This window comes from Hetaerina americana, unplaced genomic scaffold, assembly GCF_022747635.1.
Source record: "Hetaerina americana unplaced genomic scaffold, ioHetAmer1.1.p SCAF_53, whole genome shotgun sequence".
In the NCBI taxonomy this organism is placed as follows: domain Eukaryota; kingdom Metazoa; phylum Arthropoda; class Insecta; order Odonata; family Calopterygidae; genus Hetaerina; species Hetaerina americana.
Window position 1 is genome coordinate 2,507,693 of NW_027287128.1, and position 26,749 is coordinate 2,534,441.

At 35.8% G+C, this 26,749-nt stretch overlaps 2 protein-coding genes across 3 annotated transcripts in view; one reads left to right on the forward strand and one right to left on the reverse strand.

The window, feature by feature from the left end:
* LOC139694734 (cilia- and flagella-associated protein 298) overlaps window positions 1-26,749 on the forward strand; it is a 191,438-nt gene that overhangs the window by 6,745 nt on the left and 157,944 nt on the right. The window contains exons 2-5 of one of the 2 annotated variants that reach the window (XM_071593237.1): window positions 6,017-6,252; window positions 7,184-7,354; window positions 12,201-12,416; window positions 17,934-18,044. In XM_071593237.1, coding sequence (XP_071449338.1) covers window positions 6,017-6,252; window positions 7,184-7,354; window positions 12,201-12,416; window positions 17,934-17,996 — 686 coding nt within the window. In that variant the 3' untranslated portion in view covers window positions 17,997-18,044. Of the gene's footprint in view, window positions 1-6,016; window positions 6,253-7,183; window positions 7,355-12,200; window positions 12,417-17,933; window positions 18,045-26,749 lie in introns of those variants that run through there. The other variant, XM_071593236.1, reaches the window with a different exon arrangement.
* Window positions 22,648-26,749, reverse strand: part of Teh4 (tipE homolog 4) — a 58,056-nt gene continuing 53,954 nt past the window's right edge. Inside the window, exon 5 of the mRNA XM_071593226.1 lies at window positions 22,648-26,407. Coding sequence (XP_071449327.1) covers window positions 26,046-26,407 — 362 coding nt within the window. The 3' untranslated portion in view covers window positions 22,648-26,045. The remainder of the gene's footprint in view (window positions 26,408-26,749) is intronic.

Here is a 26,749-nt window from a genome sequence, read left to right on the forward strand (position 1 = left end):
AGAAATTTTGATCTGGAAACATTTTGGTGCAATTTTAATATTGTTGGAATCTGTAAAGCAGAAGAGTAGTACCCTAAGAGACAATAATCACTGAAAACTGTGTAATTTTCTTTCTGCCTGTGAGGTTGAATACTGGGCTAATGCTGAACTTACCCCTATGTGTAATGCAACACTTGAGTGCGTGAATAACAGGTAATCAGCCAATATGTTAATATCCCGCAATCCACCAAAAAGGGTGTGGAGAATGGAATTCCTAGATCCAATATCAAAATGGGGAGAGAAACTTATGTATTGATATTTTGATGGTCAAAGGTGACCATCAACAGGGCAACATTTTTTGAGGGCTTGACCAAAGGGGTAGATCAATGCAATAGTACTGCTTTAAAGTGAGTGAGAGAGCAATGGGAGAAGTAAGGCAAGAGGTGATGGAGTGAGAGGGAGAGAAGGGAAACATCTATCCCTGTAATCTCCAACACTTGCCCTTTTACTTTATCTACAATCTTTTACAGTCGTGAAGCCCTTGACATATATTTCTGTGTGTTAATCATTATTTTTGATGAGCAACATAATGACAGAGGGGTTCATTCTAATGATGGCTCTATGTTATATCAATTCTGATAATGCATTGTTTCATTATAGTTGAATCTAATCGATGCAAAGCCTAAAAATAAAGCACTCTCCATCATGTGCAACCTTAAAATTGTGAGGGCCTATGTGTTCTGTCAACAACTATAGCTCTGTTGTGGGATCAATGATAGTTTAATCCTGATAATGGCATTCATGCCCAGTGGGTCAAAAAAATGGGAACCAAATGAAAGGTAGTTGAGTTCTGCAATGAAGTTATCATAAAGGTTTTGTATACCATTGGGGCAGATATTGAAGTGGTGGTGTCATGTTACAAGTATTATTGAAGAAGGCTACACGAAACCTCATCTCAATTATCTCAATCATGACTATGTGGATATTGCTAAATGGATATATATACCTCTTTGGTCATCAGATAAAACTTTGCACAATTGAAATGAAAGTAGCAGAGAAGAAAAGGACTCCATTGAAGCAACAATTACATTTATTTATTTAGCCTTAGTCTGAAAACAACATTTTGGCCTTTACATCAGACTATTAACAGTGAAAACAATGGAGACGATTTCAAACACCTAAGCACTGGGTGGAGAAAAACCCACTCTGGTGGGAATCGAACCCACCACCCTTGGATTGGCAGACGAGGACATTACTCCGCTGCCACCAAGACCAGCAATAGTAATAATATTATGTTGCTGAGGGGGCAACATAATAACATAGTAATAGAAATTGGTCATAAAATTTAGATCAGCATTAATTCCATCACAAAAAAGGGAAAAGCAAACAGTATGTGAGGGCTACAGGACCATGAGTTTGGTTTTGTCTGCAGAAGAGGTTGTATCATAGTAATACTAGATAGATACTAGATTTTTCTAGCCTTTTAGAAAGCCTCGACAAAGTGCCTCATTGTAAACTACTCACAAAGCTAGAAGCATATGGCATGGGTAAAAATATCCTGGGTTGGATTTAAGACTTTTTGAATGGTCAAGTTCCAAGAGTGGTGATAGATGGAGTTAGTTCAAATGCAGTAGAAGTTACTTCAGGTGTTCCCCAGGGAAGTGTCATCGGACCTCTTTTATTCCTAATTTATGTTAACAAAATTGACTCCGTAGGTATTAGTAAGATACAATTATTTACTGATGATGCAGTGGTTCACTGTGATATCTGTAATCCTGAGGACCCAACTGCTTTATCAGATGACCATAATGCTATACACTTGACAATTAGAATTAAACTTTAAAAAGTGATTAGTGATACATTTTTGGAAAAACAACAAATCCCTCTCAAATGCCTACTGCATTGGGAAAATTGAAATGGAATATTTAGACTCGATTAAATACTTAGGCATTACCCTTAGATATGACCTCTCGTGAGTGAAACATATAGGGAATATGTGGACAAGCCGACGAAAAATTAGGATTTATTAGAAGACTAGTAGGCAAATGTGATGGAAAGGTCAAAGAGAAATGTTACCTTTTGCTGGTTAGGCCTCATTTGGAATATGCTGCTAGTATATGGGATCCTCACGAAGTTGGATTGATTTCCAAATTATCTGAAAAAAATTGGTTTGGAGAATGAAAGATGAAAATTTTGATTTCAAGCCATGGTGGTATTGAAACAAAAGTTTTATCTTTTTGAGAAAAATAAGAGAATTTCATACTAGTGAGAAAACAGTAGCTGCACACTTCCTTGGAAAAACATTAAGCACTTCTGAATTATTTGCAAAACATGGTTTAACACTCGGGAGGACACAATTCTCTTTCAGGTAATTTTATTGTGCAGCCTAAACTAGATGTAAAGACGTCTATCAACTGAAAGAATTATGGAATGAGTGAGAGGATAAGTTTTTTTAATGATATTGAAAATTAAATTCTTGGCCATTTATCTAATGATATTGTAAATGAAATATGCTTGCAATACTCTCATGCATGCTATGTGGTATAGCACAAGAGACAACTGGCAAGGAACAGCTTAGAGTGGGTTGACAAAGGACTGTTCATATCCTCAAAATATCTATGTAGGCCTCCACAGAGTGGAAAAAACAACTTGTTTGGACATTTTATCTCCAACTTCTGATTCTGTGATAAGACCAGTGTTCCAATCCAAAAATGAAGGTCAACATTTATTGATACCTTTGAAGGAGAAAGGCCCATTCTAGTGGAAAATATAGAGAAAATAAAGTACTAAATCCCAACAAGATGGGTTTATTGTGCTAGGTTATTAAATTAAATGATAACTCTCTAGACATTTTGATTATTTTGAAAGAGTTGAAGGACCAGGAGAGTGCTGTTTTACAATTGATATGTGACCTAGGAAGACTGAAGAAATTGGATGCCATGGAGCAGTTAATACATTCACCTATGATTTGATGTATTGATACTACTGCACATTTGTGAGTGTAGAAATCCAGTCCAAAACCCATGTACTTAATCTCATGGTGCCAGCTCAGACCCATCTTGTCCAAGAAGCTTGCAATTTACCTAACCCTAAAAATGCTATATGATAAAATGCCCTTCTGCTGCTAGATGTAAAAACTTACCTCCAGTGCAGGCACATTAGTAGGCATCCATCAAAATTCCATGGTACATCAACTGACTGATTGATGCATGATGTGGTGAATTTTGAGAAAGCATAATTGATGATGCTTGAAGTGAGAAAAAACCCTGACTATCCTTGTACATTCCAAGACATTCACATCCCAAACCTCTCTTGGAACTTCCATAGATGGTAAGTATACTAAGGTAATGAGATCCTCATGAAATTGAAAGGCTTAGTTAAACATAGAAATTGGAGAGTATAAACTGGAGTAGCTAAGTGTGCTTCACCTTTATATGGTGTTTTTAAAACAAAGATGGTAAAATAAATACTATCATTAAAAGAAGAACTGTGCTAGGCGAAGAAGTTTTATCGAAGAATTGATATTTGCAAAAGATTTGATGACAGAGACCAGAAATAGTGATGCAAAGAAAAGATTCGTGACAGCTTTAATGTTGGGGTTGGTTTTGTACTGCTCAGAAACTTGGTTGTTGAGGCAAGTGATTTAGTGTGGGTGTGGGATTGAATCTCTTAAGATTTGAATACAGAAAAGAATATAAACTGTTAAATTGATGGAAAGAAAACAAACTACTATGCATAGTAGGAGAAGGTTATTGGGAGAAATTCAAAGAGAGCAGGATAAGTGGATGCAGGACATTATGATGGAGTGGATAATGTTGGGTCAGTCAGGAAGAGGCAGGAAAAGTTTAGGCATGTAGGATGGAATGGATGAGGTAGGAAGTATGTGGAATTGATAAATGGTGTACTGCTGGTAGGATTTTAAGGTATTCAGTTTTGCTTTTACGCTATGGACGTATCAAATTCCTGCTTAACTGGCAGAGTATTGCTAATAATATGAGCGCTTCTCACTGAGGCACCAATATAAATGTTGGTGCCCTTCCTGGTGGCATGATTGCTTGAAATTTGGTAGGCAGTTAGGTGTTGTCATAGTTAAATTTTTAAAAAAACATGGAAAACCTCAGGAAATTGTTCTGATTTGTAAATTAAAAAAATATTTGCATTCTTATTAAAAAAATACAAAATCAATAATTAACTTGAGGCTAATGTTTTATTTTAGGATTTGGAGACAATAAAGCAGTCAGGGTTCATGTCCATCCGAGAGGTTGCAGTTCTCTTTCTTTCCACCTTTTATTTTATAAAATTTTAAAGTGATTAAAGCTTCTACAGGTAAAGCCAATGGACATTACATTTTTATTTTTTAATGATTTCCTCGTGCAATACATTGTCATAAATGGATACTGAATTGCTCATCCTGTGTTATTCACTTGTACTACAATGGATGAAATCTTTAAATTTCTTAACTTACAACTATTGGGCATTCTGTGCTTTTCTAGCACATTTTAACTTCCGTAAGATAATGGCGCATTCATTAAGCTATTCATTGAACTGCTCCATATTTATATACCTCTATATTATCTAGACAAAGTTTACACTTTCAGTATGTAAGGAGGTATCTCAACTGCTCTCTAAATAAGCATATCTTGCTACATATGTAGGAATATTATTACTCTTATTTGTGATGATTTATCTGAGTAAATAGCTTAAATTGAGAATTAAAGTAGAGCACAAGATCTTTAGCAATTCTAATGAGATGTGTAAGCCATTAGAACTTTCCCCCAAATCATCTCAATTATCTAAATTTCTGAAGGTGCTTAAAGTAAATTAGATGCTACCATATTAATATGGGCACTTCTAATCCACAGTTGGGAGATTCAATAATTAAATTCTCTTCACATTTATTGATGTTTTCATGGTGTATTATTATATAGGTGCAAGTTCTTTATCTTACATCCGTGTTAATGACTGCATGCTGAAGTGGCATTTCTAAAGGAATTTTTCATTTTATTGTTTATTCTTTGCCGAAAGAAACATAAATTCTTATTTTTAATATGGACATAGGGTCTTCAGGGTCATCCAGTTACCAACCTGAGTCATCAGTTGAATTATTCTAAAATTAAATCATTAGATGTAATTGATGCCTTTGACCTGCTATTGTTTTCAATTTTTTTCAACTACTGAAACGTTATGTTTCTGAAAGTGTGCTCAGCTTGTAATCTAATGTTGTATAAGCTTTCTGGCTAGAAGGTTTCATCAGATAAGTGTTAGTTTCATCATAAGAAATGGAGAGGCAGCAGGTATGTGAGGACTATAGATCAATAAGTTTAATTTTAAACTAAGGAAAGATTAATGGAAACCTTGATATAAAGTGTGGTGGCTTTCTACTAAGTCGAAACTTGGTAATTGAAGCAAGATGAAAGGCATAGATTGGAGGCTTTTGAAATGTGGTTGTGGAGAAGGAAAGAATTAAGTAAATTGAATGGAAAGGAAAAGAAATGGAGGCCCTAGGCATGGTGGGGGAGGAGAGAGGGTTGCTCGGATAAATCCAAAGGAGTCAGTGAAGATGCATGAAGAGAGTTTGATGGGTTATTGAATTTGGAAGAGTGTAACAGAGTGGAGAACATAGACAAGTGAAGAAGATGGAGTAAGAGGATCGGAATATTGGATAGAAAGTATGCAGAATTCAAAACATCCTATTGTTGTGTTGGGTGTCAGGTTGTGCCTTGTTATGCAAGACTACAAAATATAAGGTTATTAAGTTTGTTTCTATTCAAAACCTACCTGAAGGGTAGACTATTAATGCAGATGTTTTCTATGCTAATAAATTTGGAAAGGCTAGGATTGTGTAGATATTGTAATGCTGGGATGGCCATTTCCTGTATAATTTTTATTTAGCTTCAGAAATATCCATCTGCTAATTATCTAAAAAGTTGCTCAACTTCCCTTGGCAGTAATATTTTTATCAAGAGTGCCTAACGAAAATAAAACTGCATGTAAATTTTTGTGGGCTGGAATTTATATTCTCAAATTTTGCTTATAGAAATGGAAAACCTTGCCAATTCTGGCACCTGTCTACCACCTAACATGCAAGGATTAACAGATGAGCAAGTGTCTGAACTAAAACTGGTAGATGAGTGGGGTGAAAAATGTATACCTAGTGGAGGGTTTACCCAAGTGGTTGATCCAGTAGGAAGAAGAAATGGCAAGAAACCAAATGAGAAAATGCAGGATGTTTTAAACAAGACTATTGAAGAAGCAAAAGCAATGTTATCAAAGGTAAGGCTATTGAGACATCCTTCTATGTTCTGTTAAACTTACAGTTTTAGTTTGGCCATACGGTGGAATTTGATTGCATAAAATAATTAGGATACTGTTGAAGTAGTACTGTCCACTTATTTATTCTTGAAAATATAATGTGCTTTTCAATGCCTATGCATCATCATAAGCAAAACTTGAAATGAACCATTGACTACCTTAAATGTTTTAGGTAGTCGATGTGAGCATGTACCCATTTTGGAAGAACATAAGATTGGGATGTGGGTTGGTGGAGTTTTGTGATTGTGATCTGGGAGTATGACTAGAGATGCCAGTATATCTCTCCAAGCAGCTGGGTTGAGTTGTCTTAGAAAGCAAGTGTGTGAGGGAAAAACTTGATGGTTAACTCCTTGGTCAATTTCCTGCTGCATGACTCCAATGTGTCCTGGAAATATCTCTGAGCCTTATTGTGGAGGATCTGTGCATTAAAAATCAATTGGTGCAACTGATCCATTCAGAGTTTCACCATGTTTGATTTGGGGTTATTTTGAAGAGGCACTTCCTGTGCATATTTATTTACTTTACATTATCCCATTTAAATATTTTCTGCGAGTCAAGTCTGAACTTTCTGCTTGATTCTCAGAAAGTTCAAGCTTTCCATTTAACAGACACATTGATAAATGTCTTTTCTATGAAGTCAAGCAATGAACAAAAATTTCAGGAAAATGTATGCCGTCGATGGTCTAGCAAATTCCTGTGCTGATTAGGTTGCCTATGAAAGCATTTGGCATTGAATATTTTGTTGTTTACTTAGAAATTTCGATTGACTACAAATTGAAACTATATTTAAAACATAAAAGAAGATGTTTGTCATTTTTTAAAAGATCACCGAGTGTAATGTAGACACAGAGTATGAGAAGTGAAATGAAACACCTGCTTTTATTTATTTCAGAAACAAGTGGAGCGTGGAGTTTGTCTGACTTTACAAATGGTTCAAGAGGCACTAGATCTTCTTCGTGGAGCAACAATGATTGTTTACCCCATGGGATTACCACCCCATGATCCAATAAGGTTGGAGTTTGAAAATGCAGAGGATTTGGCAGGGACACATTATTCACTTGAGGTAAATTATTAACCAGGAATGGCCCAAGTTGTAATTGATTCATTAATATTAGCTATTGAGATGAGGTAGAATGAAGAGTTTTTATGGACTAATTTTAAACATTTATTTGAGAGGAATTTAGCCAGAAGACTTTGTCAGGTCAGTGTTAATGCCTATTCCAAAAAAGTTAAAGGCTACATCATGTGAGGACTACAGAACAAAGAGTTTGATTTTGCATGCAGCTAAAATGGTTCTCAGGAGCATCGACGTGAAGATAGAGAGCAGGGCAAATGATTACTTAGGAGATAATCAATTTGTGTTCAGGAAGGGGAGAGGCATGCACAATGCTATTGCAGTAACGAGATCACTAATAGAGAAAAACAGAGAATACAATCAGGATGCATCTCTGTTTCATAGAATTCAATAAGGCATTTGATAGAATTAATGGGGTAGAATCAATAAATTTATTGCAGATAATAAGAGTAGATTGGAGGGATAGGAGACTTATCCACAACTTGACAGTTATTCTCATGAGAAACGTTTTCCTTAGCCTCAGTGAAATTGGAGTATTTCACTGAGGCTCCTGTTGTTTAGCTTCATGGTCATCCCCTTTCACCCAAACTTTCATCACAAATAATCAAATTATAAATAATTTATTCTGAGGCAGGCTTCACACCAGTTCTTTGAGAATAGAAGTTGTTTTACTGAGGGTGGATAGCTAGTGCTTTCCTCTGGCTCTCTTCTTTTTCTGGTTTAAGGCTGGTGGCAACACTATGAGGGACTCATTCTGCTCATCCATCAATGCTAGCAGGGCCGGTAAAGATTATAGTAATTTCAGCTGAATTAATGAAGTTAATATTGTTAAATTAACCAGAGATTAATTTCCAGTCTAACAAAGTCATGAAAAATGATGGAGTGATAGTTGCAATACCATCAGAAAAAATCAGGCAAACTGTTTCCAGAAGAAAATGAGTGGTAGTATAGCCCCATTGCTAAAATTCTGTCTGATTTTATGTGTGATTCTTCTTCTGATCATTACAGCAATCTTTACACAAATTTGACTGCCATTCTTCCCACATTCAATTTGTCACCCAAAATTCTCTGGAATATGCATAGTAATCAAGGAAGACCAGAAATCTCATACACATCATGAAACATTTTCGTGTGTTTTCAACATTTTTGTATGCACTTTCAAGTTGTTCTCTGAGTTTCTGCCATGAAAATGATGCTTAGAACAAACATAGTATTCATTTGTAGTCAGTTTGAATAGGATTGCACTATTTTGTCACAATATGGTCTGAATTGATTTATTGTCTTTCCAGTTTCCAAGTATAATTTAATGCTCACTTGCTGCTGTTCATATTCTGCCATTTCTTTGTAAAGAAAATTTCTGAATTACCCTAAATGATACAGAGAGCATGCAGCGTAATAAAAATGTTTGGCATACTGGTCTACAAAAGCTACAGTCTATGCAGTACTACATGTTACTGCAGCATTGAATATAGTGTATCTTTTGGCTTGATGTAGAAAAAACTTGAATAGCACCTGGTCTAATATATTTGTTGCAGGTAAACAATTTTGATATCGCAAACATTTAGATAACTAGGTGTTGGAAATTAATAAAATATGACATATTAGTTTTCAACATGTGTCAACATAGCATCAGCATGTGGCAGCATATAATGTAGGCCTGGGGAAATAAGAAATGTAACATATTTAATTAATGTTTTAATTTCAATCAGGGGGACAGGAACTGTTTTGAGACGGGATTGGGACAAACACTGGTGAATCTGAAAATATATTACATTCAACTATTTTTTAAAAGAATGTGTCAAACGTGATTTTACATGTTTCTTCCTTGAAAATAACAACTGAAAAATGAAGTGCAGAATCCTCCAACCCTTCTGCTAAATCAATACGCATGTATATACATAGAAATGATTTTTATAAGCAACGTGTGCAAAATTATAATAGCAGTGATCCAGTCTCAATCAGTTTACTGAAGAAAATGGAACAATGAATACTTGATAATGTCATAATGCTTTATTGTATCAGTTAAACTTTAAGCTTAATTAATGTGGAGATTTATCTATCTGCTATTAATTAATATTGCAATTGTTCTGCATTGGTGTGAGCTTTTTCTCTAGTAATACTGTTTTTCCCCTTCTTATAGCTTTATATCTAGTGGTCTCATGGTTATGGTATCACATTTTGCTAGTATAAGGCATTCTCATCATTTTACATAGCTGTAAAGATGTCACTCTGTAGGAACCATTGGGTGTACCTTCACCGAAAGATAATAATATTGAGTCTTAACTAATGGTAGAGTACATTGAACTGTCACCACTGTATGAGCCATGGTCTCTTGCTTTTCAAGATGAACTTCTAATTTTTAATTCATATAACTGTAAAAATCATTTACCAATTATGTGGCGATCTATGTAGAGAAACCTCAAAGGAGACCAGCCATAGAAAATATGAAAATGGGCTTCAAAACAAGGGAGGGTTTTTTCTGACGTTAATTATTTATTTGTTCCATTTAGGTGTTTCATCTCAGAGCCCTAAATATAAAAAAGGGCAAGTGGTCAGAATTCCTGTATGGAGTATGTCAATTTGTTGGATGAGGGTGCTAAGTTCAAAAATTATTCATTCATTTATTGAGCAATCACTACTGTGTGACTCTTCTTAGCCAGACTTTTGATCAATCATGGATATTTTTCATGCTTTTGTCATTTAAACTACTTTCTCTCTGATTTATTTAGGGCTGACAGTTATCAGAGAAATGCATGATGAAATGAGTTAGTTCATGTTTTAATAGTCTTTATGTATGTACATATATATTGTTCAAGCTTTCCTGTTTAGTTTTTATGTGGGACAAATTATGCATTTGACCTTCGTCTTAGTACCTTAGCATTAAATTCAATGCTACAGTAATATTAATTGCTTCGAATTTCAAGCTCATAACCTGCATTACTCGTAAGAAAACTAGTTGAGAGAAGGAAAGGGAAGCCACGTTTCTATACAACTGTTTAACTTCATCTAAGAAAAAATAATGTCAACAAGGGCATTGTTGGCTGTGGGGCTAGGCTTTATTTACTGTGAATATGTGAATAGGTTGTAAAAAACAAGATAAGTGGTCATTGTGATTGCCCACATGATAACACAATTATTGGCCAAAGGAGTATTACCTGAAAATGCTGTATTATTGGCATTAATCCTTAAATTTGTTGGATAGTTTTGGTGACAGTATAATTAGTCAGAATTGTTTTAATCAATCAATAAAATGTGGAATTACATTTTCCTCAATATATTTCTCAAATTGCACTATTCTGTTAAGCTAAAACTCATCCAATTGCATCAACAAGCACATATGCTATTGAACTTACAGTCTTGCTGCATTTTCATATTTTTCAAACTTCCTTTTCTTCTGTCCCTTTTAAAATTTATCTCTAAATTATATTTCTGGACCACTTCTTAACTTCAAGATGGCTAATACCCCTAATTCTAGCTGAAGGTCTGTTTTGTCCTTTAAGAGAGTAATTTCTTTTTGTTTCAAGGGTGACTTTTCTTATCGCATTAAATTTTGTTACATGCAATGATAGTCATTAGATTACTACATATTTCAGTGTAGGCCCACCTGATCTTTTAATTTTTTTTTAGATTAAGAATCATGTTTGGCGATGAACTATTAAGGCTTGACTTTAAGTTCAGTCCTTTTTTGAGAAGGGATGTTTGTGAGCAAATGTTATAGTTCCTTGGAAATATGATGAAGAGGGTAACATTTTATGATGATGTACGAGGGCGATTCGAAAATTAAGGTCTCCTATTTTTTTTTCATGAAAAATCAAATTTATTCTCAAGTTTATGTACACCATAGGAAAGGCTGACCATTTAGCTATTTTTCTATATAGTCGCCTTGACGATCAATCACTTTTTGTATCCTTGTAAGCAGCTTTTCAATACCGGCGTCATACCTTTCTCCCACTGCATCACAAAGCCAACTGACGACTGCTTGTTGCACTTCCTAATCTGACTTGAATTTCTGTCCTCCATGGTTTTTTTTGATAGCGGGAAACATGTGGTATTCGTTGGGAGCAACATCCAGGCTGTAAGGGAGGTGGTCCATGATATCCCAGTCGAATTCATTGAGTAGGGTTGTCCTTTGATGTGACAGATGTGGACGTGCATTGTCATGATACAAATACACTCCTTTGGTGAGACACCTTGTTGTAACCAAGGACCTCCGACACAATATTCTGCACAGAGAAGTAGCCACTCTCTTCATTAAGCCTTCCTTTATCTCATGAAGGGTAATTCTCTGGTTATTGCGCACCATCTTGTCAATTGGAGCCACCGTTGATTCCAGCAAACTCGGCTGCCCCGACCACTGCTCATTGTGGATGTGTTCCCGGCCATCAAAAAACTCTCTGTACCACTTCTGCACGTTTTTGATGTCCATACACTTCTCACCGTACACTTCCATTAAATGGGGATGAATTTATATCGGAGAAGCTGTCATCAGTTGGCTTCGGGATGTGGCAGGAGAAAGGTACGACACTGGTATTAAAAAGCTGCTGACAAGGATGCAAAAAGTGACTGATCGTCAAGCTGAATGTGTAGAAAAATAGCTTAATGCTCAACCTTTCCAACAATGTACGCAAAGTTAAGAATAAATTTGATTTTTCATGAAAAAAAAAATAGGAGACCTTACTTATTGAATTGCCCTTGTTATACTCTTTGATGATTACCCAGTCTGCATTGATCTATAGAATGAAAATATGTTATTATTAGTATCAAAAATTACCGGCCTTGTGATTCACGACAATTTTCAGTGAGCAGAAATAGTATAATCAATCTAATTTTTCAGGTCATTGAAATAAGCATGGCTCAACTTTGGTTTTCTGGCAAAGAAATGCTTCCTGATAAAAAACTCAAGGATTATGTCGGAAAAAATGAAAAAACAAAAGCTGTGGTGAAACTGCAGAAGAAGGGACATGGAGCGCCTTCCCGAGAGCCAGTAATGACTGAAGATGAAAGGAAGGAATGGATGAGTAGAGCATATCGCAGACAAGAAGAACTAAAGGTAATGTTGATCTTTTATTCTATTTTTTCCTTGTGCTGATTTAATGAACAGTTATGACCATGAGCAATTAGGAATGAATTGGGTAAATTCCCTGATGAGCCAATTTTTTAAAGACTGATTTTTTAAATAATTGCTCACTTTTATGTCAAAGGTAACTTTGAATAGTGTGTAGTGACTTATGACAACAAAGATACCAAACGAAAGGTCACATGGAGATAAAGTGATGAGAAATGATGGATTTCTTGCTACAACTTACTACCTTAGTACCACAAGAAACACCTTTGAAGGCATAAATTTGTATTTTTTGCCCTCCCAAGGGTAGTTGTGTAGTTTTTCAAGTAATTTTTGCAGCATTATTGATAGGTGATAGAAAAATTTGTGGGAATTTGAGTGGTTCCTCGCATATTCTACAATAGTTGCACTGGTATTTTGGAGACTAGCATTAAATAGGCAATCAATTTTATCAGTTAATATGAACATATTGTATTTTTACCTCAATAAGGAGAAATGTAACATGTAAATCATTTTCATTTCCCATAAGCACCACTAATGTAGGTAGTATCAATCCCAAGGAGAAATAATGACATCTCTTTCTGCATGCTAATTGCCTTCGTAATTCCATCATTTTCTCTTTCGATAATGATACGAGGGATTAGAATTATGTAATTAGAACTTACTAAGCTAATTAGAAAAGTTCTTGGAGTGGATTAGAAATAAACAACTTACCTGAATGAAGCTTACAATTTCTTGGGAACTCAGTGAAGCTTTTTTATTTTTCACTGTAATCCCCCTGGACACGAATACACTTGGTCCAGCGATGTTCTTGATCCCATCTTGAAAATTAGATTTTATCGGGCCTGCAAAGTGCCTTACTACTTCGGCTGTTAGTTATTTGGTTGAACAGAATCTCCATCCACCGAGAACAATTTGAGCCTGGGGAAGAGATGGAAATTTGATGTAGCCGAATTAGGTGAATAAGGCAGATGTGGCAATAATTCGTATCTTAGTTCACATACTTTTGCCATGGTAACACCAGTTGTGTGTGGGCATGCATTGTCTAGGTTGAAAGATAATTTTTCTCCTTGCCAGGCAGCTTTTTCCATATATCTTTTGTCATAGTTGGTCCAGGAGGGTAGTATTGTCCAGTTGTTTTATCAGTGGGAAGATAATCTATCAACAGAATCTCTTTCGCATCCCAGAAAACTGAAGCCATCAATATTCCGGCTGACCGCATTACCTTTGCTTTCTTTGGTGGTGGTGAATCAACATATTTCCACTGCTTTGACTGCTCTTATGTCTCTGGGGTATATTAGTGGACCCAAGTTTCATCTGTGCTCACCAACTGGCCCAGAAAATCTTGTTAGTTGCTCTTAAAATGGGTCAAACATTGTTTAGAATTTCCATTCCGATGTGTGATCCTGAATCAAGAGTCAGAGCACCCATCTAGCAGATAATTTTCTCATATCCGATTTCACCATTAACATGTGATATGCCCATTCAGATAACATCTCTACAGCTTCAGCAATTTCTTCCACTCTCTCTTTGTAATCCTCCACGACCATTAAATGCACTTTTGCAATAATATCTGCGGTAGTGGTACATTTTGGCTCACTGCTATGCAGATCATCATCTAAGCTGTCCTGACCAAACTTAAACTTGTTTGTCCACTTGGCAACAGTTGAACACGGAGTAGCAGAGTCTCCCAGGGTGTTCTGTAAGTCGGCATGAATTTCCTTTGCTTTCAAACCTTTCTTTACGAAGTATTTAATCACTACATGAATCTCAGTTTTTTCCACTATCACAAATCACTATATGGGAACAACAACAAAGAGGTGTCCACACCACAGATATCTTCCCAGAGCACTAATTGCATGTTTACTCATAAAGGGTTACCTATTACTATGCGGGAAAGCGCTAGCACTGACATCTGGTGGTGATTCCAAGAACCTTTCTAACCACCCTCATGCCTAATTACCTTGGCAAAAATCTATTCTATTCTTCAAAATTTTCATATAAATGTTGAATAGGTGTGTATTGCGTGAGCAAGAGTGTTTCTGAAGTTGAAAATCCCACAGCTCTTGGGCTCATTGTTTGCCTGACCCCATTCTTACTCAAAATTATTGGTGCTAGTATATTAGCAATATGCAATTAATTTAATTAAAATTAATTAAAAATTAATTTGTCCATGCTGGAATGAAATATTTGCTGTTTTTATTTTAGTATGGTCCGTAAACATGATATATTTAGCTAAGAAATATGAGAAAAAATGATTTCTGTGAGTTAAATGTGAAAGGTTAATGAATATACTCATACTGTGGCACTCCTAGAATCAAAACAGGAGGTTTAATTTTTGGGGAAAAACAGAAAAATAATTTGGATAATGTTAAGAAATGGTAGAAGATATTGATGGAATGACGTTTTAAATTTTAAAGAGTGCAATTTCTTGTTCTTCCTCATTTCCTAGTCCTCAGTCTCAATTTCTTTTACCAGCATTTTCTTTTACCCTTACTAGTGGTAAGCCCCTGGTCTGACAAGAGCAAATGCCCAGAAAAATTTCATTGTCTGGAAATAAGTAAACTATGTTAACCTGCAATGGGTCAGCTCAAAGTTGGGTTTGATAGGCTAGGATGGAGCTCACCTCATACTAATTCCACAGCATGTGAAATTCACACCTCAGTGTAAGGAACTCTGCTCCTTTCTCTGTTTTGCTTTGGTTTCCCTTCAAAATCATGCAATTTGTGGGATCAGAGGGCGCCCAGAGGTGAAGAATCAAACCTGGGTCTGGTCAGGAGTCTAGTTCTCTACCTATTATACTGCCACATGCTATGAAAGTTGAGGAGGGAGGATTCATTTTACTGGACTGCTACTTATGATTGCCCTAATTCAGATCTGAATTTCCAGGTGCTTTTCTTCATTTTTATTTCATTTTGGGAACTGATATTTGAGGAGAGTGAGATAAAGACCCTCACATTCTTTTACTATCTCTCATGGTAACTTCCCTTCCTATAACCATTAGCCAAAAACTGACCATTGTATGTATACTTGGGGAATTGCTTAGTTGGATTTATCAAATTTAAATTCATAGGTTGATATTGAGTACCTGAAAAAATGATTTCTTTACTTCTTGATGTGAATGACCAAAATGGATAATTGTAAATTGTAAATGAAAAATGACTTCTTAATTGAATTATAAGCCAAAAAAATTGATATCAGAGCCTTAAAATTTGTTTAGGAAATCATGAAATCTGATGCACTACCATGTAATATTTTCTTCCAATGAAAATGCATCAGCTAAAACTCCCTTTATCAATCAAATTTATTATCACACCATTGCAGTCTCTTCCCTTTTGAACCTGAATTTGGCGTGAGAATTTTTCATTTAAACATACATTGCTTAAATAATGCATGTCTAAAATTTTAAGCTTTTTTCATCAGTAATAGTTACTATGTTCTGTACTTTTATGAACTTTGACTTGGACTTGATAAAATGGCCATTTATGAATCCTAAGGATTGAGCTAATATCTTCCTTTTATCATAAGTCAACCAGGAATGGTTTTGTTTGTTTTCATGCGTCTTGCCATCTTACCACTAATGTTATTGATGTTAGTAGATTTCATTTAGAGTTACATTTTCAATGCAGTGATTATCAAACAACTTAAAATCATGATAAAATGCAGATCTTTCAGCGGTGATCTAAAAGTTTACCTTAAGCAGCTTGAACAGTTTCTCAGCTGTTTTTTAAAAAGGGAGCGGACAGTTATTATTTGTGTTGATCACAATGTTGAAAATCTGTCATCCAACTGGTGACGTATTATGTCTTCAGATCCTCGTTATATCTTTTAAGGCTAACTATACCAACGCTGCTCTGACTTGACAGAAGTCTTGTCTTGATGATTTAATAACTTTATCCCCAAAAGCATTTACTGTATTGACATTATTGGTCTCTGTCATTCTGATCACTTTGGCTTGGTACTCTTAATACTAACACAGGAGTGTAAGAATATGGTGGTATCATATCCTGCACCGGTATATAAGACCTATCTTTTTGTCTTGTGATGTTGTGGACAATTTAGAATTGTTGCTTTTAACTGTAAATTGATATAATTTGCATACTGATGAAGATGCTGATGCAAAGTTTTCTGCATTTTATCACACCTTTATACCGACTCTCTACCATAGTTTCCCCGATGTGATTAGAGAATCTCCATGTAAATAAAAAATAAAAGAAAAACAAATGGTTTACTGACGAATAAAGGATCATTAAAGATGTGATATATAATAAATGTGAAACTCCAATAGCCGTAAACAGTTTACCTTTCTAAACAAAGTAAAATTGAAATTAATTGGCTAGCGCCACAAGTCAAGAAGGGGTAAAAGGTAAAAAAGGATAATGAGGTAGGTAAAAGGGGTAAAAGGTAAAAAAGGAGAGGATAAGAAAGGTGAATTATCCTCTCCTTTTTTACCTTTTACCCCTTTTACCTACCTCATTATCCTTTTTTACCTTTTACCCCTTCTTGACTTGTGGCGCTAGCCAATTAATTTCAATTTTACTTTGTTTAGAAAGGTAAACTGTTTACGGCTATTGGAGTTTCACATTTATTATATATTACTAGCCGTAAGAGCTCATTTCTATCAAAGATGTGATACTCGGTACTATTAAACTTTCATACTTCAGAGGCAGAAAACATACATGTAGAACCAAAGCCAAACCACAGTTATGAGCCCAAAGGTCAGTTTGATAGTTGAGAGTAGAGCTTACCTAGTACTAATGGCATGTGAAATTCACACTTCATGATGGGGGGGGCAAGTATTAAGTATTATGAGGCAGGAAGTTCCTTTCCCTTCACTGCCAACGGTTTCCTAGGAAGATCTGGCCACCAAAAAATTGATGTGTTTTGATGTAAAAACTTATCGAGTATAAATATATAAAGATATTATACACATAGGTACTTTCAGTATATGTAATCATAAAAAGATTTTCTGCCTAAAATCTCCTGATTGTCAGTTCAAATTTAAAGAGTTTAACTTTGCTCATGGGTTATTTTTGGAGGATATAAATTTGATCTATTATATTTTGTCTAGTGTTGGAAGTATTTATTGTCTGTCAGAAAGCATTCATTTAATTAATTGATGGCTTCCAATGGTTAAGAAATCTTAAGCTACTCTTTAGCATGATAGCTAAAAAGCAAAAATGGAGAATTTACTATCCAAACAAAATATCATAAAATAAGAAATCCAGGCATTCTAGAATCGATAGGTATTTTGATTTCTGCATAAACTACAACTTGGGGTTGCGGAGGAGTTTCATGTATGTCAAGTGCTTTAGGTGTAATAATTCGGCCATGTAAATGGTGTAGAGAAATGTAAATATTTTCTTCTGAGATATTCAAATAATAGAAAACAGCTGAAAAGTCATCATTCTTTTAAATTTCATGTTGCATCGTAACTTTAATCTCCTTATTAGCTATTAACCTCAGATAATGAATACAATAGTAATGTTTTAAAATTTTTTACAGGCCTTTGTAGGGGAGAATACAAAACTCAAATTGACTTCCCTCCTAAATCTTGGGACAACATAGAGATAAAATGGTCTTAAAGAACTTAATAGTAACTTACGTAAAAACAAGTATCAAATAAATGCAGGTGTAGAGTTTTATATGAATAAATTTATTATTTTGATAAATATGAAAGTTATTTTCATCAGTTGTGTGGATCCAAAAGATAGAAATAATCCTCAAAGATTGTGTACTCTTATCCATTTCTTCCATTAAAATCCTCCAATATTTTGTAAGTCTCATATTTAGTTAATTCTTCATCATTTCCTCTTGAAATTTTCTTCTCATGTCTGAATGGTGACTACTGTTGCAAAGTGTAATTGTTTATATGCTTCATATATTTTTTCCTATGGCATATCATTAATATTTTAACCATCCAAAAGTGCCTTAATAACCACATTGTTAGAAAATCTGTCTTTTAAGATAAGCAACACCGTGTTTGATAGTGACATTATCACAGTAAACATTGCCTATTAGCAAATGTAATCAAGTTGCATTGAATCTTGGAAACAATAGGTAGGAGATAAGCATCTATCATTATTAATGGCAATCTTCTTACTAAGGTAGGTTTTTGATGGACACAAGCTACCAAGTGTCCCATACTGCAACCATTTCCCTTATCTCTCCGAGCAAAACACAACCTGCCATCCAACCCTACATTAAGCACCTCTTCAATTCTGCATGTTACCTACCTCCCTGCATTCCATCTGACATCCCCATCCTACTCCTGCCCCTTCCTTACTTGCTTTAAATTCTCCCCTCTATGACATTCTTCAACATACCATTGCCAAGCAAAACACTCTGCATTAATCTTGTAGTAGTAGTAGTATTTAGGGGAGGCAACTGATAGCTGAGGTCATTTGCACCATTAGGGATGCCTTGGAAAGGATGAAGGGTGGAGAGAAACCCGGCATCGGAATTAGCCTACTCTTAACAAAAGGTGCCAAGGGGTCCGCGGCTTTAAGTCATATCCGACAGACGACGTACTCACTCAAAGTGCCCTCCACAAAGCACCTCTAGTAGGGATTGAGATACGACTGAAAAATATTCAACACCGCTGGGTTTTGAACCCAGACCCTCTGGGTGGGAAGCCAGTACGATAGCCACCACATTATCTTGATCCCCTGCGTCAATCTTTCCTGCCTCATAATGTTTTCTCCCAACAATCCTCTCTCCTCGCCCACCATGCATTCCTCATTGGTTTTACTTTCAGTACCCTTCACCTTTTCCATCCTTTTTCACTCCCACAATTCAAAAGCCTCCAATTTATGCCTATTATCTTACTTCAATGGCCATATTTCCATGCTGTACAAAACTATGATACATTTAAAGATTTGGATGATTCTTTTCTTAAGATCCTTACTCAAAGTCTCTCTCATCAACTCCCTCCTCTTGTAAAAGCTTCTTTGTCTGGTGTAATTCTTCTCCTTATAACTTTACTACTTTGACAATTTTGTTCCAAAACATTTCCAAGACAGGTAAACTGTTCCACCTGCTCTAGTATATGCCCTCCTCTTTTAACATTTAGCTTAGCTTTCAAGTTCCTAAAAACTGCATAATCTTTGTTTTTAACATTTATTAACCCCCCTTTATCGACACCCCTGTCTTTCTCTCCCCAACACTGCCCATTCGGACTCCCCTTCTACTACTCATATCTGAGCTGTCTGAGACATTTACAGGTTGTGGATAAGTCATCTATCCCTCCACTCTACTCTTATTTTCTGCTATAATCTCATTAATTCTACCTAATTAACTCTATGAAATGCTTTTCCAAAATATATGAAACAGAGGTACATCCTGATTGTATTCTATGTTCCTCTCCATTATTGATCTTGTTACTGCAATGGCATCGTGCATGCCTCTCCCCTTCCTGAACACAAATTGATTATCTCCTAAGTAATCATTTGCCCTGTTCTCTATCTTCATGTTGATGATCTTGAGAACCATTTTAGCTGAATGCAAAGTCAAACTTATTGTTCTGTAGTCCTCTCATGATGTAGCCTTTAATTTTTTTGGAATAGGCATTAACAGTGATCAGACAAAGCCTTCCAGGCAAATTCTTTCCTCATAAATGCTACCAATTAGCCCATAAAAACTTTTCCTCCCACATTTTCCTAAACCTTTAAGTAATTTCACAGAAATGTTGTTCTCCCTGTGTTACCTTTTTGAATCAGATGCTACTCTTCATAATTACTAAATTGTCATCCAAGTCCATATCTGCTACCCGGAAACTGTACAAATTGATCATGCTGTTCTTAAATCTGTGGCTAACCATAGTTTAATCTAACTGATACCTTTCTGAGTCACCTGGCATTTTTCTTGTATACTTATGCCTTTTTTGGTGTCTAAATCAAGTGTTGGTGATGACTAACCCTTGTATCCTGCAGAACTATCGCTTTCTCTCTGCAGTCATTTCTCTTTCGTAAACCATAATTCTCCACATTGTCACCATCTTTTCCTTTTCCTACCCTTGCATTGCAATTTCCTGTTACTATCAAATGCTTCCCTCCAGGAACATTGGCAATTGTGTCCTCTAACTGATTGCATACTATATTGGCCTCTTCCTCTCTATGATTGCTTGATGTCAAGTATACCTGAACAAACTAAGGTCATTGGTTCTTCTTTTACTTCATTTAAGCATATTCTATCAATCACTTGCTGTGTGCTTCTTCCTACCCTCCTACTTTTTTTTTCAATAGTATTTCTACCCCTTGCTGGCCCTCATCCCGTCCACTTTATATGACTTGAAAAATATCACTCCAGTGATCCCCGCTATCCTTCCATCTTACCTCACGCTGACCTAAAAGTCTATATTTCCTCCCTCCATCTCTCACTTTACATTTTCTTATTTTCTTGCCCTGAACATTGTTCTATCATTACATGTCCCTATTCTAACCCACTCTGATGTCTTTGGTGCTGCTACTGTTGCTTTTCCTTTGCAAGGATTTTGTAAGATGACAACCGTGGATACCTTACCTCCCACTTGCCAGGCACGACACACAGCTGATTGGATTGTCCTGTAGTTGCCTGGACTCATTTTCATTATGTGTCCATGATAAAAATTTAAGTATGAGTAATTGAGGTGGTTTCCCATTGCCTTGCTCAATAGTGTTTTTAATGTGACACCATCACTCAATGGTCGCCCCACTGTGGTCAGATGCCTTTGCAGACACCTCACTTAGGAACAGATGCTGTGTGGACTACCTTTCATCTGGTTCCTTCCCTTTGGCCAATCTGGTATGGGTGACCCCACCAGGAACAGATATCAATGCTCCTGGCAGCTCATCTCTAGGGGTCATTGGAAGGCACAAACCCTTCCACCACATCAAGGGATTTATCCATGGGGATGAAGCAATCCCCTACTATTCTTAAAAAATATTAGACTCATCTTAAAGTAATTATTCAGTGAGTTATTCTAAGCTGATACATAATCAACTGAAAGTTTCAAGAATGAAAACCATGATTAGAGCAGAAAATTGGGTTAGAATTGTTTTTAATTTTTTTCAAAAATAATGCCAACACTCTTACCATTCAATACTAATAAGACTGTTTTATATTGAAATCAAATATAGTGCTGTTGCACCAAAATCAATGCATTGTAATTTTACCGCTAGCCCTTCCTGTGCATAAGAATCCATTTCTAGTATCTGAGAATGAATTTGTCATATTTTTGCTAGTGCAAGTGCTGTATATATTGTTACTAAATCAACATGCCCGTTAAGTATTACTTGTAAATAAGGTAAGTCCTTGGGACCATGAATCAATTAATTGTGAAAGCCTGTAGTTCTCATAAACCCATGTTAAATTTCTAAAGCATCAGACCTGTCAATCTCTCTTTTTTATGAACCCTCCTTCACAAATTATATTTATATTTACAATCATTCACCCTTCATCCACATAAGAATTCATCTTTTTAAAGCCTACATACATCTGCTACTTTTTTGTCCTTTTCTCTTTTTGTTCCTCTTTAACTTAAGTCCATGTTTAACCATTAAAATATTTTAGTTATCTAATAGCCTGTGACGCAGGACACAAGGTTGGTTTTTGATTAGAGTGTTTTGCAACTGTAGGGTTCCTGTTTCAGATGACATACATAGATTAGAAACTCCTCTGAGATCCAAACAGTACATTTTGAAGATGCTATTTTTTTATGGCCACCAGTATCCTCCCCCTAGCCTGAATGTAAAAATGTCTTGTTTTTGAGGCCTTAGTGAATGGCAAATGCTAATTTCACAAGTAATAATCCATCTTTGGCTCAGTTACAGTGATAATTTAGCAAATGGTACATTACTGCCAATGATGAAAGACAGCTGACCAAATTTTTCTGCAGGGCTATAACTCATGTATGGAAAATACATTTTTATTTTTTAGTTCATTTCATAGTATAATAATTCATTTTTAATTTCCTTCCTCAACTAGTTCTACTCTGATGATGTTTTTTCATAAATAGGAGGACAGTTTCATTGTTTAGTGGACTTTTGATGTTGTGAACTTACCTAGCTTGATGGCTTGAATCATATGAATTATGTATGCATAATGATGTAATTAATAATTTTCTGTGGAGGGCATTTAATTATAACCCTTTTCATCTGTTGATTTGCCTCAAAGCCAAAAATCACTGATAGAATATGTTTATGACATTTATTAATACCAATAGGTAAAAGGTTAACATTGTATAACATCCAATTTAAAAATACAGGGAGTATGAATATATGAGAAAGGCACATTTAATACAAGAACATTGCGAGATATTTAACTACCATAAATTCATGGTGTACTAAGGAGAATTCATCAAAGTCATAATACAGAGGGTGAGGACATTCATTGTGCATTTTGTACAAAGTTATCTCACATTTAATAACAGTCTTGCAATTCACAAGCATAAAATTTGGTGTACAACTTGTAATAATTCTGTACATACTATTCCAGAAAATATTTATATATTTGATCTTGTGCTTTTAATCATTGCTTTACACCATCATAGAATTGGTGAAGTACAACACCACAGTATTTTCATAAAAAAGCACACTTATGTATATGTGTATTTATGAAATAAACTTGTAAATCAAATATAATCCTGGAAGCTTGTTTTAGCTTTTCATGTTTCAAAGTCACGGGATCTCCTGATAGAGTGCCAGGCATCATATATGACCCATTTATTTGAGTGCATTTTTCATTCATTCTGTATAGGAATGTATCTTGTTTAATTAAATGCTCAGATATATCTTATTTATCTGGCAGCTCTGTTATCACTGTTCTCATGTAGTCATCCTGTAAACATAATTTTCTCATGAAGGTGGATATAAATAAAAGTCAGTTGATGGCATGCAGAGATAGTTTGTCCCATAAAACAATTCCCATATTTTGTAACATTTTATTTAATGAATTAAATTTTCTTCTTTTGAAATTTTCTCCATGCACCACAATATTTGTGATTCGCCAAATATGTATGTATTTATTTGGAGATAATGGTTATAAATTACATACCATCAAGCCCTTATATGTTTTGGAATAGCTTCTTTTCAAAGCAAAAACTAGAGAGAGAATTGTCATAAATAGAAGTAGTATAACTGATTTTAAGTTGACAGTTTTACTTGCATGATGACTCAGTTGTTACAAAAGAATGAGAGAGAGAGTCTACTTAAGTCTTCCTGCCACAGGCAGTTGAGACTGAAAATGTCCATTCTCAAAGAGCCATATCCTCCATGAAAGCTTCATGTGATTCAGAAAATCTTAACCAGATGTTAGATCCTGAGTATTGATTGAGTATAAATAGGGCTCTTGTGAAAGTGCTAGTAGGTACAATAGTATTATCTATTGCTTTTAACCTTTTTCTTACAACTTTCCCATTAAAAAGCTTGTGTTAGTTGGATTATCTGTTTTTCTTTGTGTACCTGTGTATCTTTAGAAGGGTGAGTGATTCAATTATAATTTCTAGTTGTGTGACTAATGTTAAAAAAAGGTGACACTTTGTGTGAAAATCCATACTGTGGTCCCTTGATATCCATGCATATGAACAAAATATTGGTTTTTAAGAACCACTTTGGATATTTAACATTTGATTATGGTTACTAAACACTTTCTAGGCCCTAATTAGTATATATTTTGTATGTCAGCAGTCTCCATGTTCATTTGAAAAAATTATGAACTGGGTGTTAATATAAACAATATGTTGTCAGTGAAACATCATTGGAAATATGTTTTGTGCTCAATAGAAAGGGAGTTAAAAATATATTACTCTGATGCTATATTTTGGCTTTTATAGAAAATTTATATTGGCCAACTCAATCAAATTCTAAAATATTCTGCCAACCATTTCTATTCTAACCGAAGTAAATAGCCAAAATATATACTAGAAAATGTTTTTTGGGCACTGTTGGGTCTTAAGATTTTATGCTATACCATTGAGAAAGAAATGGGCCTAACATTACCAGAAAAACTTTCTGAAGCTCATGGGAAATGCATATTGAACTGAATGTATAAATCAGCTTTATAGCCTAAATCAGTCTCCAGTGTCACTGTGACTAGGAAACCCATACTTTTATTCACATTTCTTGGCAGTTTTGGGCTTTAAAAAGTTAGTGACTCAATATAATGAGACTAATCATTTCCTCATATTTTATATGTATTTCTCTAAGTCTTAATTGCCCTGTTGCAAAATTTAGGGCCTGCAAGCCTAGCTAAATTCATATATTTCATATTTTTCTCATCAGAATAAAAAAATCATCCAATCTCAACTGGAATTAATTCTCATTTACTTGATATGCAATAAAAATAGGCCAAGGGAGTTTATAAATGCAATTTGAGTCCCATTAATGAATTACTTTAAATTTTGTTAGTTGGTCAGAAACTCCCAAACATGGTGGCTATGCATGTTCATGAATTTAAATTGATAATATAAATATGTAACTACTTGTGAAGGTTCTGAGTGGCATCATTTTGAATGTGTCCGACTATTTTGGAATACATTATTCAATTATCTAAAGAAAGGATTCATATTTTCTTAAACATTATGCTATTGACTTTTCAAATGATTTTTTAACATTGTTTCACTCTACAAAACATAACTTCTAAATTATACAAAATTTTGGTTTATTTTCAATCCTGGCACAGTGAGAAAAACTTTTTAGCCAGTGAAATAACTTTCTTTCAATAAGTTTTTATTCTGTCAGTCATATGCTGAATAAAGTGCATTTTTCAGGCACTAGAGTATCATTATCAACCTTGCTTAAAATGACAGCTGGAGTTGCATTTTCATATTTGAATATTTCACATTCTGATGTGTAACACTATTTCTTTTCCTCAGTTAGGTAGGCATTTTATCATATAATTCATTTACTTTCATAGAAAATTTTCTTGTCCCATGAGGAAACAAAGGGAAATGCTCTTCTACTATTTTATTAGCTAAAGTTCAATGGATTGGTCGCAGTGATACTGGGATTATTAATGTGGCTCTGAGAACTCCGAGCTCAGATTGCTAAAATAAACATAAAATGTGATTCAAGGCAAATGATTTTTACACTCTGAAATTGTTGCAATGAAATGGGATTATGTAGATAACTGTAGGCGTACCTAATTTCATTTACTAAACGATTTTAGTTTTTATCTCGCCTTTCCTGTATTGTTACAATGGTAATCATTTTTAATTATCATTGATCAAAGAATGGTGGCAGTTTATTCAAGCACATACTACTTGAGGAGTTAAAAACGGAATCATGAAATGAAATGACTGCTTCATGAATATAAAATTTTTTTGCGGGTGGGATGCCTTTTATCATGGGGTTTCTAGGATATGTTTCATTGGGTTAATGCAATGAAAACATTCTTCCAAATGAAAACGCATTCAATTCTTATATATTGCGTGGTGACTGTTCTGTGTTGACACCCACAGGTTCCAATTTTCCAACAAAGTCGGCTTTCTTTTAAATAATGCACACACAAGCACGCCCATTCCGAGCCTCACCACGTGGTCGCGTCTTGGTCGGTCTGCCTGGGCTCGGGATGGCTGCGTGTTTCACCACTGCCGCCGCCACCACTGACGGCGGCGGCGTGAGGAGGATCAATGGTATCTTCTCACTGCTGCCGTCGGCCTCCGGCCGTGGTTCGAGCTTCCGCGCCTCCCTCCTCTTCCGGCTCGTGGGCCGGCGAAGCGGCGCTCCCCGTGCCGCACAGCGTGCATCGCATCTTGGTGTCGTCCCCGACGCGAACCCCCCGTGTGCAAGCGAGCAGGGCGACCGCGGAGACTATGAACAGGGCGGAGGGGACGGCGGCCGCGATCACCAGTTCCTTCTTGGTCTGCGCGAGGTCGAAGCGGGCGTAAGCATAGTGAGTGTCGGTGGCCTGTGGCGTCGATGGGGTTGTGGTGGGCGCGGGCGTCACCCTCCCTTGGGTCACGGGCGACGACGCTGCGGTCGGCTGTACTGTCGTGGCCTCTTCTGAAAGGGAGGATTGGTTTTAGTTCGAGGGAATTTGTGACGAGTGGCATTGATGCCATTGCCTCACTGATTGCTCTACAGGTTGTAAATCTTTATCAGGAAGGGAAATAAACAAGGAGAGACAGCAGGAAGGGAAGAGAATCCAGTAATATAATTGATTAGTGGAACAAATACATTTTTTGTTGACTGTCTTCGGAGAGCTTAGCCGATACCAGAGGGAAATAATGGCTCTTTAAAGGCTCCATATAATTTTACAGACTCGCGCCAATCTGGAGTGTGATTGTTAGACGCACCACGTGGTAATTATTTGGTATGTGTACAAACATGTCTTTTGACCCCATA